The sequence below is a fragment of the Chiloscyllium plagiosum genome, chromosome 4 (genome assembly GCF_004010195.1).
Source record: "Chiloscyllium plagiosum isolate BGI_BamShark_2017 chromosome 4, ASM401019v2, whole genome shotgun sequence".
NCBI lineage: Eukaryota > Metazoa > Chordata > Chondrichthyes > Orectolobiformes > Hemiscylliidae > Chiloscyllium > Chiloscyllium plagiosum.
Genome location: NC_057713.1, coordinates 106,593,973 through 106,612,488, shown reverse-complemented (window position 1 = coordinate 106,612,488; position 18,516 = coordinate 106,593,973). Strand labels below are relative to the sequence as shown.

Here is an 18,516-nt window from a genome sequence, read left to right as displayed (position 1 = left end):
CTCTCATCAAACACACCAGTTCTTTTTCAATATATAATTTCAGTTACATCACACTGTAAACATTTGCTATAAATTCTGTGTCTTACAATCTTATTCTCCACAATCACCTGATGAAGGAGCAGCGCTCAGAAAGCTAGCGCTTCCAAATAAACCTGTTGGACTATAACCTGATGTTGTGTGATTTTTAACTTTGTGCAGCCCAGTCCAACACCAGCGTCTCCAAATCATGGCTTGCATTAGGAGCATGCTGCCAGCTTCATGCAATACCAATGAGCTGCATTCCCATTCATGTGATCTGAGGTTTCCTTCATGTCATAAGGGAAGAGCTAGGTTACAAGTCTGGATGGTAACCAATATCTTCAGGAGAGTCCTGTGATGGTGAGTGGGGCAACAATCTGGATGATGATGAGCGGTAGTTGGCAGTGGCCTTCCGTTTTGATGTGAAACCATAGCAAACCTGTTACTCCCAGCTTCACGATGGATGTATTAAAAGCAACCTGAAAGGTAAAACAATGACAATTTGCTTGTAAATAGTAAAAGAAATTATGCTACATCTTAGATGTCAACAAGGTGTAGCATGTAAATGAGAAATTGCAGGGAGCCAAGGATAAATTATTTGAATTACTTTTAGTTGCAGCCTCCACCATACTGCTGAGTACCTGAATATATTGACTGCAGTGTGCATAGTGCATGCCATGTAAAATCACAGCCCCATGTTGGAAAGAGGTCTGAAACAAACATTATACTAACAATGTATACGGATGTCAGGCCTAAGATATATGAAATTATATATGGCTCAACCTGGCTGACTAGACATTTCTGACACAGAATGGACATACAAACTCCAACTACCTCATTGGACAAGAATGAAGTGTATGCAGGAAGAATCAATTTCCAGGCAGTGAACTGTATTATTTCTCAATATTGTTCTTTAATGAAATTTATGATGGAAAATTTTCTTGCAGTGTGAGACCACAAATGTTTTAACCTATTCTGTCACCCCTGTTTTGTATTTCACACAGTATCCATAAATTCTTCAAGAAGACAAGAGTAAATTGACAAGGTCTCTTCCCTGTAATGGTGGAGTCCAGAACTAGTGGGCATAGGTTTAGGGTGAGAGGGAAAAAATTTAAAAGGGACCTAAGGGGCAACTTTTTCACACAGAGGGTGGTGTGTGTATATAATGAGTTGCCAGAGGAAGAGGTACAAGTTTAACATTTAAGAAACTTCTGGATGGATATATGAATAGAAAGGGTTTGGAGGGATATGGGCCAAGTGCTGGGAAATGGGACTAGATTAATTTAGGATATCTGGTCGGCATGGACAAGTTGGACCAAAGGGTCAGTTTCCATGCTGTACATCTCTGTGACTGTATTACACTGAAATTTCCCTTAAAAGGTCACATCAAGATCCTAAATTAAGGGTTAATTGTTGATGGACAACTTATTCTTCAAGAAAAGAAGCTTGTCAATTTTTTTATGTGGCAGCCAAGGTTAATGTCATTGTTAACATTTACTGTCACAGAAATGTAGCCTTCTAAGATGAATTGGATTTTCTGCTAATGTTACTATATTTGAAGTAATCAAATATATCTGTTTTTGGAGAGGTGAGAGGACTTTAATGGATATGATGTTATTGGAACATATGTTCATGTCGTTCAATTTCACGGCATTAGTAAGTGTTGGTACTGATTCCAAATTAAACTTGCTTTTTCACATGAAAAGACACGCAAAAAACATTTGTTCCTACTTTTATTTAGTAGAATTTTATTACAAGTTGTTGGCAAAGAGGTTTGGAAAACTGATAATGAAATTTTGTGCTTGATGAGGATCAAACATAAAAAATATAGTTTGGAGTGGGCTGCATTGGTTTGAGTGATTGGTATTCAGGTTGTGTACTATCAAAATGTTCGTTTATCACAACATGGAGGGGTCTTTACCCTGCCAGATTTGACAGCATGCATTTAAAATTATCTGAGATTCAGATGTCATCTTCCCACGTTCTGATTTTAAAGCTCCTCTTCTAATCAAACATAAGATAAACCGTTTTCGATTTTTTTTGTTGTGGGGTCTGGCAGAAAAAAGGAGTGCTTCTCCAGGCATTGTAGGGACACATAGACCCTCCATACACTCCCTCACCATTAACATAGGCCTCCCAAAATACTCTCTCTGGCCATTTAGAACCATGGAAGAATTATGGCACAAAAGCTAGCCACTGTACCTGTAACAACCAGAAAATAGTTATTGAAGCAAGTCCCATATATCCAGCTCTTGGTCGATTGTCTTGTAGGTTAACACATGTCAAGGCCATATCCAATGGGGGTGATGTGAGTTTCTGCTTCTCTCTGTGTGAAAGAGACTTCAAACACCTGTCAGGTGAAAAGGTGTTCTCAATTCTACCTATTCTTCTACCTATTACCTTAACTCTACAGGTGCTGAAAATTGACTTCCGTACTAAGAGAGTGAATCTTCCTGTCCACTTTATTTAGGCCAAACATAATCAATTATACACCTCAATTGAATTCCCCAGCTTTCTTGGCTGTAAAGAAAATAACCCCAGCCAATCCATCTTTTCTAATGATTAAACTTCTCTGTTTCTGGTAACGTGCTTATACATGTTTTTTGTCTGCTTTTTAGTGAGATCTCATCCTGTAATCTGTGGTCAGAACTATACACAACACTCGAACAGGGACATTTCTGAAGTTTTATTCAGTTTTAGCAAAACCTGTCTTAGTCTACAGCTTTCTTCCTTATTATCAATGGCACAGCTAATTTTTATTCTGTGCAAATTTAATCATGCCCCTACATTTAGGTCATTGATCTTTGAAACTAGCCAGTCAGGAAATGTGGGCATTGCTGGCTATATCCTGAAGAACATGGTGGTGAGCTGCTTTCTTGAACTGCTGCAGTCCCTATGGTGTCAAGACACACACATTGTGCTAAAGAGGAAGTTCTAGGATTCTGACCCAGTGGCAGTGAAAGAACAGTGCAACAGTTACAATTCAGGATGATGTGTGACTTGAATGAGAACTTATAGGCGGGGTGATCCCATGTATCTGCTGTTCTGAACATATAGATGGTGAACATTGTAGGTTTGGAAGGTGCTATTACAGAGTCATGGAGATGTACAGCATGGAAACAGACCCTTCAGTCCAACTCATCCATGCTGACCAGATATCCCAACATAATCTAGTCCCATTTGCTAGCACTTGGTTCATATCCCTCTAACCCTTTCCTATTCATATACCCATCCATATGCCTTTTAAATGTTGTGATTGTATAAACCTCCACCACTTCTTCTGGCAGCTCATTCCAGGCACGCACCACCCGCTACATGAAAAAATTGCCCCTTAGATCCCTTTTATGTCCTTCCCCTCTCCCCCATAACCAACGCCCTGTAGTTCTGGACTCCCCCACCCCATGGATAGGATAAATAAACAAAGTCTATTCATCCTATCTATGCTCTTCATGATTTTATAAACCCCTATAAGGTCATCCCTCAACCTCCGATGCTCCAGGGAAAGCAGCCCCAGCCTATTCAGCCTTTCCCACTCGGTCAAATCCTCCAACTCTAGCAACATCCTTGTAAATCTTTTCTGAACTCTTTTAAGTTTCACAACATCCTTCTAAAAGGAGGGAGACCAGAATTGCACATAATATTCCAGAAGTGGCCTAACCAATGTCCTGTGCAGTCACAACATGGCCTCTCAACTCCTATACTCAATGTTCTGACCAATAAAGGAAAGCATACCAAATGCCTTCTTCACTATCAAATGCCTTCTTCACTATCCTATCTACCTATGACTCCACTTTCAAGGAACTATAAACCTGCACTCCAAGATCTCTATGTTCAGCAACACTCCCCAGGACCTTACCATTAGGTGTATAGGTCCTGCTCTGATTTGATTTTCCAAAATACAGCACGTTACATTTATCTACACTAAATACCATCTGCCACTCCTCAGCCCAATGGCCCATCTGAGAAAGATCCCGTTGTATTCTGAGGTAACCTTCTTCGCTGACCACTACACCTCTAATTTTGGTGCCTTCTGCGAACTTACTAACTATACCTCTTATATTCACATCCAAATCATTTATATAAATGACAAAAAACAGTGGACCTAGGACCAATCCTTGTGGAACTCCACTAGTCATAGGCTTCCAGTCTGAAAGGCAACTCTCCATCACCACTCTCTGTCTTCTACCTTCAAGCCAGTTCTGTATGCAAATGGCTAGTTCTTGCATGAAATCTAACCTTGCTAATCAGTCTTCCATGAGGGACCTTGTTGAACTTCTTACTGAAATCCACATAGATCACATCCACCATTCTGCTCTCATCAATCCTCTTTGTTACTTCTTCAAAAAAGTTTGTGAGACATGATTTCCCACACACAAAGCCATGTTGACTATCCCCAATCAGTCATTGCCTTTCCAAATGCAGGTACACAATCCTTTATCCGAACTCCTTGGGGCCTGTTGTTATTTGAAATTCGGAATATTTTGGATTTCAGAATAAATGGCATTTTCACAAATAAAGAAGAATTATCTAACAGCAGATGCATGTGTGAATAGTACGAGTGCTGAGACACAATTGATGCCTGCCAGTGCTGGGCCAGACCACCACATCACACATGTGTGTGACATGGTTCGAGTGGGTGTGAGGTTGGGTCACCTGTTCAGACACCAAAATGATGCTCCACACTCCACGAAAATGTTTTGGATTTCGGAGCTTTTCAGATTTCGGAATTTTGGGTAAAGGATAAAGGATTGTGTACCTGTACATATAAATCCTGTCCCTTAGGATTCCCTCCAACAACTTGCCCACCACCAATGTCAGGCTCACTGGTCGATAGTTCCCTGGCTTTTCCTTATTATCTTTCTTAAACAGTGGCATCACATTAATCAACCACCAATCTTCCAGCTCTTGATCAGTTTCTGCATTGCATCTTGTTGATGATATACACTGCTACCGCAACACACTGTTGTTGAAGGTGGTGGTAGTGACAAAACAATGAACTGCTTTGTCTTGAATGATGTCAGGCTTCTTGATTGTTGATGAAGCTGCACTCATCCTGGTAAGTGGAGTATGTTCCAACATACTTCTGATGTACACTTGATGAATAGTGGCAAATATTGGACAGACAGAGTCATATCTGGTCTATCATCTGGTCTATTGTATACAGAACAGTCACTGTACTTACAGAAGGATGGTTTGGAAGATTTACTAGATTAATGAGCAAATTGAGATTGAGGTAGATTGCTTTAGAAAGAAAGGCTAGTTGGACTAGGCTTACAGTCTCTGGGGTTTAGAAGCACAGAGGTAATTTAATTGAAATATATAAGATCTCGAGAGGACTTTTATGGGTGGACATCAAAAGGATGTTTCCTCTTATGGGCAAATTAGAACTGAGTCATAATTTAAAAATAAAGGGTTGCCCATGTATGACAGAGATGATGATGTTTAGGTTCCAGAAGAGGCATGTATAATGTACATAGACAGTCTAGAACTATATGATATGACAGAATCTGAAGAGGTCTGGATACAAGTCAATATAGCAATCAGTAAGGCAAAGAGGAACTACAAAATAAAATCAGGGAGCATAAAATAAACTGTTGAAATATTTTACAAAGTAATCAATATAAAAAGCAGGTGGGGATGAGAATAGAACCAATAAACAATTGACTGGATGATACTACAGATCACAATAGATGGCAGAAACGTGAAATAATTATCTTGTTAAGGTACTTATGGCAATAAATAGTGGGATGATTTTGAGATGTGTGTTTAAACTGTAAGGGAAAAAGGTGCATTGAATAAATTCATCAAATTCAGGATGAAGTCCTTAGACTGGATGGATTGCATCTATGTATTTTAGAGATCAAAGAAAGAGATAAGGCAGACAATATCACATGTTTTAATAATCAATTAGGAAATGGAATAGTGCCAGTGGGTTGGCAGATATTTCACATAATTCCTATGTTTAAAAATTGGCCAGAACATTCTCCGGAAATTATAGACCAGTCAGCTTAATATTGTTGTAGGAAAAATAATAGAATTCTTATGAGACTGAAAGAATTCTTGGAGATCATTTAGAAATGAGAAAGATAATAACAAAAAGCAAGCATGGATTTCAAAATGAAAAATCTTGCTTATTGCATTGATTCAATCTTATTGACTTTTTGGAGAAATTCACATAGGAAGGTCATGGGGTCACATGATTGATAATGGGAATGCAATTGATGTCACTTCACTAGATTTTCAAAAGGCCTTGGATAAAGTACCTCTGAGCATGCTAATGCTAAGGTAAATTAATTCTGTGTCAGGGACAAGTGGCAGTTCCAAGATTATTACTCTGGCCTCCAAGAAAAAAAAACGTACTCCACCCACTTTCCATGTGGTTTCAGCCATTTTGTGCAGTTGGCTTACAATCTATTGTGGAAAAGTTCCAATTTGTGTTGCGATGAGTGACTTGCAGGGTTTACTTGAGAGACAAGACTCTCCTGCCATCCTTCCAATTTCCCATTGTGTTGCTAAACCTGTGGCCCAAATGAGTTTGCCCCTGTTTCTGTTAATCGATGACCCACTCCCACCCAACCCTTGTCGAGGCCAGAATGTCCATGACCTGTGAGACTCCCACCCCATGAGCTCCCAGTTCTCTCTCATTGTCTGTGAGGTTCTACCCTTATATCTAGAAGTGTCCCATACCACTGTAACCATTTCCTCACCGCAATAAATTCTATTCCCAGACTTGAATTACCTGCTTCCTCGGGGACTCCAGGAACTGACTTCTGACTATTTCAGCTTCAGTCAGAAGGTGGAGAATCTATGGAATTCATTGCCACAGAAGGCTGTGAAGGCCAGGTCATTGAGTGTATTTAAGACTGAAATAGATAAGTTCTTGATTATCAAGGGATCAAGGGTTATGGAGAGAAAGCGGGACAATGGGGTTGAGAATCTCTAGACTTGTTGTCCTTGACTTGCAGGACTGACCTTATCTACAAGGACATGTTTCCCAGACTCTGTGACTAACTACCTGGCCAAACCCCTGGACTGGCATTAGATGAATCCTTTAACTAACTGTGCACCACTTCCTAACTAACTATAATCCCCATGGCCCCACCCATGACTGCTGCTCTTTGACTTTAAAGTTTGGCTACTTGCTTAAAGACCATAAGACAAAGGAATAGTGGAGTTCATTTGACCACATTGATCCTGTGAAGAGCATTCCACATAGACCCACCACCCTACTCTTTCCCTGCATTTTCCATGGCTAATCCATCTAGCCTGCACATCCTGGACATTATAAGCAATTTAGCATGGCCAATCCACCTAACCTGCACGTTTTAGACAGTGGGAGGAAACTGGAGCAAACCAACGCAGACACAGAGAGAATGTACAAACTCCACACAGACTGTCACTCAAGGGTGGAATTGAAATCGGATTCCCGATGCTGTGAAGCAGCAGTACTAAACATTGAACCATGGTGCCAACCCTTTTTTTTGTCTGTGTAAGGAAAGCACAGAAGTAAAGCATTTGCCCCACTGGGCCTACTCTGTCATTCAGTGAGATCATGGCTGATCTGATAATCCGCAAGGAGAAAGTGAGGACTGCAGATGCTGGAGTTTTTTCGAGGAGTTTTTTTCGAAGACACACTTTCCTCATTCCTGAAGAAGGGCTCATGCCCGAAACATCAAATCTCCTGCTCCTTGGATGCTGCCTGACCTGCTGCACTTTTCCAGCAACACATTTTCAGCTCCGATAATCCGCAACTCCATTTTCCTGCCTTTACCTCATAACCCTTGATTCCCTGCATATCTCAGTCTTGAATATACTTAATAACCCAGCCTCAACAGCCATCTGCTGCTAGCAATTCAACAGATTCACTACCCTCCAAGAGAAGAAATTTCTCCTCATCTCTGTCCTAACAAGACAGTCTTTTACTTAGAAATCATACATTCTAGTCTTAGAGGTTGTTTCCTCTTGTTGGAGAGTCTAAAAATCTACCCTGTAAAGTTCTGTCAGAATCTTGCATGTTTCAATAAAGTTACCTCTCATTCTTCTCAACTCCAAGAACTACAAGTCCAACCTACTCAATCCCTCCTTATAGGAAAATCCCTCCATTTCTGAAGTCAGCCTCATGAACATTCTCTGGAGTGACTCCATTGCCAGGATATCTATCCTTCAGCATGGCAGCCAAAACTGTTCACAGCAATCTAAATGTTGCCTAACTGGTGCCACGTAAAGTTTTAGTAAGACTTTCATATTTTCATACTCCATTCGCATTGCAATAAAGGCCACCAGTCAAATTGTCTACACTATTATCTGCTATCTTTTTGTGATTTATTTATGAAGACTTCCAAATCTCCGAGTGTAGTCTTTCTCGATTTCAATAATATCCAGCTCTTCTATTTTCCCTGCCCTGTCACATTTTCTCACTTTATATTACATCTGACAAGTTTTTGCCCACACCCATAACCTGTTTATGTCCATTTGTTGCTTTTGTCTCATCCTCACCACTTGCATACTCCCCTATTTTAATGTCATCTGTAAACTTGGCTATGTACATTAACTTATGTTGTCCAAACTATTAATATATATTGCAAATGATTGTGGTCCCTGATCCCCATGGCACTCCACTAGTTACCAGTTGCCATCTTGAAAATGACCCCTTTATCCTGATCTCGGTTATCTTTTAGATAGCCAATTCTCTCTGCATGCAAATATACTGCCCCCTGACACTATGGGCTCTTATTAAAGTAACCTCACATTCTGTGTTTCTCTTCAAACACCTTTAAAAAATCCAAATATATATTTCTTATCATTTGTTATATCTTCAAAGAATGCTAATAATTGTGTCAGGCATGATTTCCTCGTCATGATGCCATGTTGATTCTGCTTGATTATATTTTGTATTTCTAAATGCTCTGCTATTACATCCTTTATAATGGACTCTAACCTTTTCCCAATGACAGATGTTATGCTAGCTGACCTATAGTTACTTATTATTTATCTCCCTCTCTGTTTGAACAAGCATATTACATTGGTAGATTTCCAGTACTCTGGGACTTTGAGAATTTAAGTATTTTCAGAAGGTTACTATTAGTGCATCCATTATTTCTAAAGCTAATTCTTTAAATGTTCTTGAATGCAACCAATACAATTCAGATTATTAGCCTTTAGTCCCAATGGCAAAAGGCCATCTTTTGCCTTTTGATCATATAATATCTTTGGATTATTCTTAGTGTCTTCTAATGGGAAGACTGATGCCAAGTATTTGTTTAGCTCCTCAGCCATTTCGTAGTTTCCGAGTATTATTTCTTCAGCCTCATTCTATGAACCTTATTTTCACTTTCAGTTAATTTAGCTCCAAACTGCTCAAATTCTTCCTGCAGAACCTCCTGTCTGAATTTATTGATAGTGTTGGCACCACTAACAGGACAACTACAACTCTTCCCTTTCATTTCAAGTTCCTTTGCCATGGTCAGTCTGTTCATAGCTCCTTCAGTCCCCACTCTCATCCATATTGCTTACAAAAACTTCTTAAATTTTGGACAATTGCAGGGTGTCAGGCTCCTTGAACATTATCTCCTGTATCTTCACTTCTGTCTCATCTACATTCACACGCTCCTGTCCCTAATCACAGACCAAATTAGGATTTGAATTACCTCATGCATTTACAAAGTAAACGACTGTTGTATTGTGCAAGTGTGATGTTGAAGTAAAACAGTGTCACACAGTGTTATATCCAAGCCCATGAACTGTGTAGAGCTTCCCAATGTGACGGGCTGCCTGCTTTTCCCTCAGATTTAAAAAGCAATGCAAGCCATAGGAGCTGCCAGCCTGTAGCTTAGCACTGAAAACACTCTGAGCTAAAAAACAATGCAACCCACACAAAGACTGGCTGCCTTTAAGTCAGTACTGAAGCCAGTGAGCAAAAAGCAAAAAAAACTGCAGGTGCGGGAAATCTGAAATGAAAAACAAATTGCTGGAGAAGCATACATGAAGAAGGGCTTATGCCCGAAACGCCGATTCTCCTGCTCCTCAGATGCTGCCTGGCCTGCTGTGTTTTTCCAGCACCACATTTTTTCATGCATGCATGTCTGACAGCATCTATGGAGAGAAAGGTTCACTGAGTCACTATTTCAGGTTTAATGACCCCTGTTTAGAACTGGATGTGAAATGTTAACTCTGTTTTCCCTTCACAGATGCTGCCAGACCTGCGAGTTTCTCCAGCAATTTCTGTTTTTGTTTCTGAAGCTGTACATGCTAAGAAAGCAATATGGTGCAGACAGTGACTGGCCGACCCTAAGTAAATTAAAAATGAGTGAGTGCTAACAAAGCAAGCGAAGAGTCTTAAGATGCATATTGTATAGATGCATGAGAGGTATGTGTGTCTATTTGTCCCCAAGCTAGAAGTGTGCACCCTGCTAAAATATGTGACTATCTTCAGAGTGCAGGGAAAATATATTGAGTTTGTCCAATGTGCAGAAATTGCCCAAGTTTATACCAAGCAGCTCTTAATTTAAGAGCAAAGGAAATAATGTTGAAGATGTACAAGACTTTGGTTGTTGTACTGATAATAGCTTTAGACATTTCACACAAGAAAGATATTAGAGATATGGAAATATATAATGAATAAATACTCAGATAACATTGGAAAGAAACAGCTGTGATAGCAGCCAATATAGTATGATTGAAGTTTGTTATGGAAAAGGATGAAGATGATCTACAAAGAAAAGATTTGGATTAGATAAAGTTAGACCTTGGTCGAAGCAGACTGGGAACAGCTATCTGTGGGAAAATTTAAAACAGATCAGAGGGGTGAGGGCGTGCGTGGAAGAATTCAAAAAGCAAATGTGATGAATATAGGCCCAATATTTTTCCTTTAAGGTGAAATGTAGGAGCAACTAATCCAGAGAACCCTGTCTTTGACAAGGTTCCACACGGGAGACTGATAAAGAAAGTAAACTCAGGATTCAGGGTAACTTCGTAAGTTGGATCCAAAACTGGCTTAGTAGTAAGAGAGAGAGGGTGTTGGTAGAAGTCTGTTTTATTACTGGAGGCCACTGTTCAGTGGCATACCACTGAGATCAGTATTGGCTTCCTTATTGTGTTAAGAATTTGTGGGAAATGATAAGTATGTATGCAGATGACACAAAAATTGGCTAGGTGGTTACTAATGACAGTTTTGGTTATAGGAAGATATAGAAGGGTTGATCAGATGGGCAGGTCAGTGGCAGAAGGAATTTAATACTGGAAAGTGTGAGGTGATGCATTTTGAAAGAAGTAATAAGAACTCAATGAATGACAGGAAGTTAGGAATATCAGAGGAACAGAGAGATCTTGGGGTGTTTGTCCATGAATCCCTGAAGATCAGTGGATAGATTAATAGGGTAGTTAAGAAGGCATTTATTTCATCTTCAATCATAGCATACATTCTAAAAACAAGTAGATTATGTTGGAGGTGTATAAAACTTTGGTTAGGCCATAGCTGGAGTACTGTGTCTAGTTTTGTTTGCCTCATGATAGGAAGGATGTGATGCAGAGGAGAGGGTGCAGAAAATGTTCATTAGGATGTTGCTTGGATGGAGCAGTTTAGCTATGAAGAGAGGTAGGAAAGACTCAGATTGTTTTCTTTAGAGCAGGCAATGCTGAGGGGAACCTGATGTGTATGATTGTTATAAGAGGCACGGCGATTGTGAACAGAAGCAGCTAAATCACTTAGTTGACGGGTCAATGACAAGGAAGCATAATTTTAAGATTAAGGATAGGAGGTTGAGAGAGGAGTTGAGGAAAAGTTTGTTCAAACAGAGGAAGGTGGGAATGCACTGCAAAGAGAGTAGTACAAGTGAGAAACATCTCAGCCTTTAAAAAGTCCATGGCTGAGCATTTGAAATGTAATAACAGTCAAGGCTGTGGGTCAAGTGCTGGAAAGTGGGATTTGTTTAGATAGATTGATGCAGACACAATGGGCTGAAAGATCTCTTCTGTACTGTCTGTTTGCCTCTCTCACTCCATGATAAAGAAATGTTTAAAATTGTGCATTTCCTGACTGAGACAGAAGTTATGGTTGGACAGATAGAAATTTTCAAGATTATTTGCTTTCAAGATTCTTCAGAAAGCTGGCAAATTAGCAACATAAGCACGTAATGTGAATTATCACTAGAAGAATGAAAGGGGATGGTTAGAGTCAGCAGTCATATTAATGAGCATAGCTTTAATAAGCAATCCATGAGATTTATAATGATGAAAGTAGCATGGAGATTTAATGGGCTGATTACCATTTTTTCCATTCATTATAATGAGATCTGTAAGATAGAGAAATGAGCAGTCTTTTGATAAAAAAAAGTACAGTCTATACCCACCATTTCTTTGATGCTACCATTGTTGTTAAAGGTTTGCAATGACATCTGTGTGCATGTACAATTCTGGAGCGTGTCATACCAGATTTCAAATTGATGAAGGGATGTGTGTAGTGAATGTATACCAGAGGTTATGCAGAGTAATGAGACTTTGGGCGGCACGGTGGCACAGTGGTTAGCACTGCTGCCTCACAGCGCCAGAGACCCGACTTCAATTCCCGACTCAGGCGACTGACTGTGTGGAGTTTGCACGTTCTCCCCGTGTCTGCGTGGGTTTCCTCCGGGTGCTCCGGTTTCCTCCCACAGTCCAAAGATGTGCAGGTCAGGTGAATTGGCCATGCTAAATTGCCCGTAGTGTTGGGTAAGGGGTAAATGTAGGGGTATGGGTGGGTTGCGCTTCGGCGGGTCGGTGTGGACTTGTTGGGCTGAAGGGCCTGTTTCCACACTGTAATGTAATCTAATCTAATCTAATTATGATGTCAGTCTGTAGGTCGTGCTGATATGAAGCAGTGGCTGCTTTTTTGGAGCTCAAGACTTCAGTTAATACCGTCTCTTAACGATGTATGACTGAACATTTGTCCAGTAACAGTTGGACACCCTATTAATTGTATTTAAAGGATCATCAGCTATTTTAACTTAGTTGCTGTTGGGGCCCTGTAGCCAGTTGCTAATTTTACACAACTGATTGGTGCGTTTTGAGTTGTTCAAATTAACTTACGTTTATAAAGAGTAGTGAGGCAGATCCAAAAGAACTTTACCTTGATTTCAAGGCTTCTGTACATTAAAAACTAAATGCGAGCCTTCTCAAAAAGAGGTAACACAGAGATCTTGCTGGCTTTCCAGTTGGCAAATGAGATCCCATTACTTTTGCCACAGTCTACCCATCTCTATTTCCAAAAGGATTCCCATCACCTGCTCCAGCTACAGTACATCTTCCCCTTACACAGATGCAGACTGATTTTAAATAGGGTGGACCACCTTTAACTTGTTTTAGTGTCTCACATTTCTGGAGTCCTTGCTGAGATGTGCAACTATATTCATCTGTGTCGTTAACATTTGTTGCAGACATTGGAAAGGTAAGGCTAACGTGCTGGGGAGTGTTGCTGAACAAAGAGACCTTGGAGAGCAGGTTCATAGTTCCTTGAAAGTGGAGTCGCAGGTAGATAGTGAAGAAGGCATTTGGTATGCTTTCCTTTATTGGTCAGAGCATTGAGTATAGGAGGTCATGTTGTGACTGTACAGGATATTGGTTAGGCCTCTTCTGGAATATCGTGTGCAATTCTTGTCTCCCTTCTATTGGAAGGGTGTTGTGAAACTTGGAAGGGTTCAGAAAAGACTTACAAGGATGTTGCCAGCATTGGAGTATTTGAGCTATAGGGAGAGGTTGAATAGGCTGAGGCTGTTTTCCCTGGAGCATTGGATGCTGAGGGGTGACCTTCCAGATGTTGTTAAAATCATGAAGGACATAGATAGAGTAAATAGACAAAGTCTTTACCCTGGCATGGGGGAGTCCAGAACTAGAAGGCATAGGTTTAGGATGAGAGAGGAAAGATTTAAAAGGGACCTAAGGGGCAATATTTTCATGAAAAGTGGGGTGCATGTGTGGAGTGAGCTCCAAGAGGAAATGGTGGAGGCTAGTACAATTACAACATTTAAAAGGCATCTGGATGGGTACATGAATAGGAAGGGTTTAGAGAGATATGAGCCAAGTGTTGGCAAATGGGACTTGCTAAATTTAGGATATCTGATCGGCATGGAGGAGTTGTACCAAAGGGTCTGTTTCTGTGCTGCACATCTCATTGACTCTGTGACTCTATTACATCATACTCATGAATAGCAGCACAAAATGAACTTGCTGCTTAGATTAGATTACAGTGTGGAAACAGGCCCTTCAGCCCAAACCGACCCTCCGAAAAGTAACCCACTCAGACCCATTTCCCTCTGACTAATGCACCTAACACTATGGGCAATTCACCTCACCTGCACATCTTTGGACTGTGGGAAGAAACCAGAGCATCATGAGGAAACCCACACAAACTCAGGGAGAATGTGCAAACTCCACACAGACAGTCACCCAAGGCTGGAATTGAACTTGGGACCCTGGTGCTGTGAAGTAGCAGTGCAAACTACTGAGCCACTGTGCTGATGTATCACAGGCATGGAGTAATCATACATTACAAGACTCAAATGCCATTTTCAGGTGCTGCCCATTTGAGACCCTTTGAATCTACACTGCTGAGACAAAATTTGCTAATGCTCTTTGGGGGTTTTACACTAATGCAGCAGGGGGATGGGAACCTGAATTATAGTTCCAGTGTACAGGAGATTGAGGGTAGTGAGGTCAGGGATAAGTTTATAAGGTTGCAAGAGGGCACTGGCAATCTGGATGTTGGTTTGAAATGTGTGTACTTCAATGGCAGGAGCATCCAGAATAAGATGGGTGAACTTGCAGCATGGGTTGGTACCTGGGATTTCGATGTTGTGGCCATTTCAGAGACATGGCTAGAGGAGGGACAGGAATGTTTGTTGCAGATCCAGGGATTTAGATGTTTCGGCAAGAACAGAAATGATGGTAAAGGTACTGGGGAATGAACCTGGCCTGGTGTTAGATTTGGAGGTAGGTGAGTACTTTGGTGATAGTGACCATAAATCAATTATGTTTACAATAGGAATGGGCAGGGATAGGTATATACTGCAGGGAAAGAGGTATAACTGGGGGAAATATGATTATGGTGCAATTATGCAAGTTTTAGGATGCATAGCATGGGGAAGAAAGCTGCAGGGGTTGGACACAATTGAAACATGAAGCTCATTCAAGGAACAGATACTGTGGGTCCTTGATAAGTACATACCTATCAGACAAGGAGGGAGTTGTAGAGAGAGGGAGCGATAGTTTACTAAAGAAGTTGAAGCTGTTGTCAAGAGGAAGAAGGAGGCTTATGTGAGGATGAGGCCTGAAGGCTCAGCTAGGGAGCTTGAGTGTTATAAGTTAGCCAGAAAAGATCTGAAGAGAGCGCTAAGAAGAGCCAGGAGGGGACATGAGAAGTTGGTGGTGGATAGGATCAAGGAGAACCCTAAGGCCTTCTATAGGTATATCAGGAGTAAAAGAATGACTAGAGTAAGATTAGGGCCAATCAAAGATAGTAGTAGAAATTTGTGTGTGGAATCTAAGGACGTAGGGGAAGCACTTAATGTATACTTTTCATCAGTATTCACATTTGAAAAGGGCAATGTTCATGCGAATACGGAGATACAGCCTAGAAGATTAAATGGGATTGAGGTTGACAAAGAGGAGGTTTTAGCAATTTTGGAAGATCTGAAAATAGATAAGACCCCTGGGCCAGATGGGATTTATCCTCATATTCTCTGGGAAGCCAGGGAGGAGATTGCAGAGCCTTTGACTTCGATCTTTGTCAATATTGTTGACAGGAGTAGTGCCAGAAGATTGGAGGATCACAAATGTTGTTCCCCTGTTTAAGAAGGGTAGTTGGGACAACCCTGGTAATTATAGGCCAGTGAGCCTTACTTCGGTTGTGGGTAAGGCGTTGGAAAAGGTTATAAGAGAATAGGATTTATAATCATCTGGAAAGGAATAATCTGATTAGGGATAGTCAACACAGTTTTGTGAAAGGTAGGTCATGTCTCACTAACCTTATTGAATTCTTCAAGAAGGTGACAAAACAGGAGGATGAAGGTAAAGGGGTTGATGTGGTGTATATGGACTTCAGTAAGGCATTTGATAAGGTATCACACAGTAGGCTATTGCACAAAATTGCACAAAATCACCTTCGGGATTGAAGGTGATTTAACGGTTTAAATCAGAAATTGGCTAGCTGAAAGAAAATAGAGGGTGCTGGTTGATGGGAAATGTTCATCCCGGTGCTCAGTTACCAGTGGTGTGCCACAAGAATCTGTTTTGGGGCGACTGATGTTTGTCATTTTTATAAATGATCTGGATGTGAGCTTAGAAGGATAGGTTAGTAAATTTGCAGAAGACACTAAGGCAGGCAGAGTTGTGGAAAGTGCCGAAGGATGTTGTGGGTTACAAAGGGACATAGATAAATTGAGAACTGGGCTGAGAAGTGGAAAATGGAGTTTAATACAGAAAAGTGTGAGGTAGTTCACTTCGGAAGAAGTAATAACAGAAACGTAGAGTACTGAGCTAATGGTAAAATTCTTGGGAGTGTAGATGAACAGAGAGACCTCTGTGTCCAGGTGCATAAATCCCTGCAAGTTTCCACCCAGGTTGATGGGGTTGTTAAGAAGGCATATGGTGTGTTGGCGTTCATTGGTAGGGGAATTGGGTTTCAGAGCCACAAGGTCATGCTTCAACTGTACAAGATACTGGGAAGGCCACACCTGGAGTATTGTGTACAGTTCTGGCCACAGCATTATAGGAAGGATGTGGAAGCCTTGGAAAGGGTTCAGAGGAAATCAGCTAGGATGTTGCTTGGTATGGAAGGGAGGTCTTACGAGGAAAGGCTAAGGGAACTGAGGCTGTTTTCGTTGGAGAGAAGAAGGTTGAGAATGACTTAAGGATAATCAGAGGGCTAGATAGGATGAACAGTGAAAGCCCTTTTCCTTGGATGGTAAAGGCTAACACAAGGGGACTAGCTTTAAATTGAGGGCTGATAGGTTTAGGACAGATATTAGGAGTATTTTCATCACTCAGAGAATGGTAGGGGCGTTGAATGGCCTGCCTGCAACAGTAGTAGACTTGCCAACATTAAGGGCATTTAAATGGGCATCGGACATTCATTTGAATAATAATGGAATAGTGTAGGTTAGATGGGCATCAGATTATTTTCACAGGTTGGCGCAAGATCGAGGGTCGAGGGGCCTTTACCGCACTGTATTGTTCTATGTTCTATAAAATCATAGAACTTACTTCTAATCAGTCACCCTGACACCCTCACACTCACTCCATCACCGTCACCCTGACCCACTCACACTCATTTATTACCGCACTGTATTGTTCTATGTTCTATAAAATCATAGAACTTACTTCTAATAGCACTGTGGGTGTGCCTTCTATAGTGTTTCAAGAAGTCAGCTCACCACTGCCTTCTCCAGGGCAAACACTGATGAACAACAAATGTTAGCCTAGCCAGTCGTACCCACGCCACACAAAAATAAAGTAAAAGGAAGTCCCAGTCTCCAAGTGTACAAGATAATCCACACCAGAGAGTCTTTGACTAAATGATCCCAGGATATTCAATCAACAAATTCACATTTTGATTATTCATTCAGTGGGCTTGAGAGGTCTGCTAAAGGCTTTTGCCAGACGTCAGAGGGTTATTTTAACATATTGTTAAGTTCAATTCTGATCAGGGAAGATGATTCTGCATGTGGTGGTAATGGTTAATTAGGGGTACATATTTTAAATTATGATTGTCTTTGGCAGAGTTATTTTGAGTTCAAAAACATCTTGAATGCACCATTATTGTTTTAATTGCTGTTATGTACAGACAATTTGATTACTACTGTAACTGCTTTTTCCACATATTTACACCAAAGCTTTTAGTTGTCAGATAAAATAATATATATTTTTAGTTCCAGTGTTACAGCTTGCAAAACATTTTGGTAGACAAGGTTCAGTTCAAAGATAAGCACTGTAACCAACTTGCTCTTTCCAGGTTTCCAAGCTGTGTTGCCAAATCAGCAGCAAGGGTTCCAAGGTCTGATGGGAGTGCAACAATCACCACAGAGTCAGAACCTGTTGAACAACCAGCAGGGAAATCAGGTGCCAGGGGTGATGGTCCAATATCCAGCCATGTCTTCTTACCAAGTAGGTTGAAGGATCTTGATGTATTTCTTTTACTCCTCCAACCTGAGGATGTTTTCCATTAATTTATGAAGTTAGAATATGACACGCCACTGTAGGATTTGTGTAATTATTGCTTGAAAAGGCAATATGTAACATGTTACATACGGTGATGGTCCACTACAAATAACCAAGCTTACAATGCATGTGGAGTGCTGTAGTAGTGGATTTTGGACCAACAGTAGGCAATTCAGCCAACTGATCACATCTCGTCATCATTTAAACTCTTCTGAATGCTATCTCATTCCTAATTTTCAGTGTTCCAGTATCCACTACACTTTGAGATAGTGAATTCCATTGATTCACAACCCTGCGAGAAAAATATTTCCT

At 40.7% G+C, this 18,516-nt stretch overlaps 1 protein-coding gene and 1 long non-coding RNA gene across 16 annotated transcripts in view; one reads left to right on the top strand and one right to left on the bottom strand.

Moving 5' to 3' along the window:
* Window positions 1-18,516, top strand: part of LOC122549297 (cAMP-regulated phosphoprotein 21-like) — a 361,656-nt gene that overhangs the window by 335,429 nt on the left and 7,711 nt on the right. For all 15 annotated transcript variants that reach the window (XM_043688843.1, XM_043688844.1, XM_043688846.1 and 12 more), the window contains one exon: window positions 17,999-18,150. In XM_043688843.1, the coding sequence (XP_043544778.1) occupies window positions 17,999-18,150 (152 nt within the window). The remainder of the gene's footprint in view (window positions 1-17,998; window positions 18,151-18,516) is intronic.
* The window catches only part of LOC122549298, a 59,088-nt gene continuing 58,684 nt past the window's right edge, over window positions 18,113-18,516 (bottom strand). The window contains exon 3 of the long non-coding RNA XR_006311484.1: window positions 18,113-18,192. This is a non-coding gene — a long non-coding RNA (uncharacterized LOC122549298). The remainder of the gene's footprint in view (window positions 18,193-18,516) is intronic.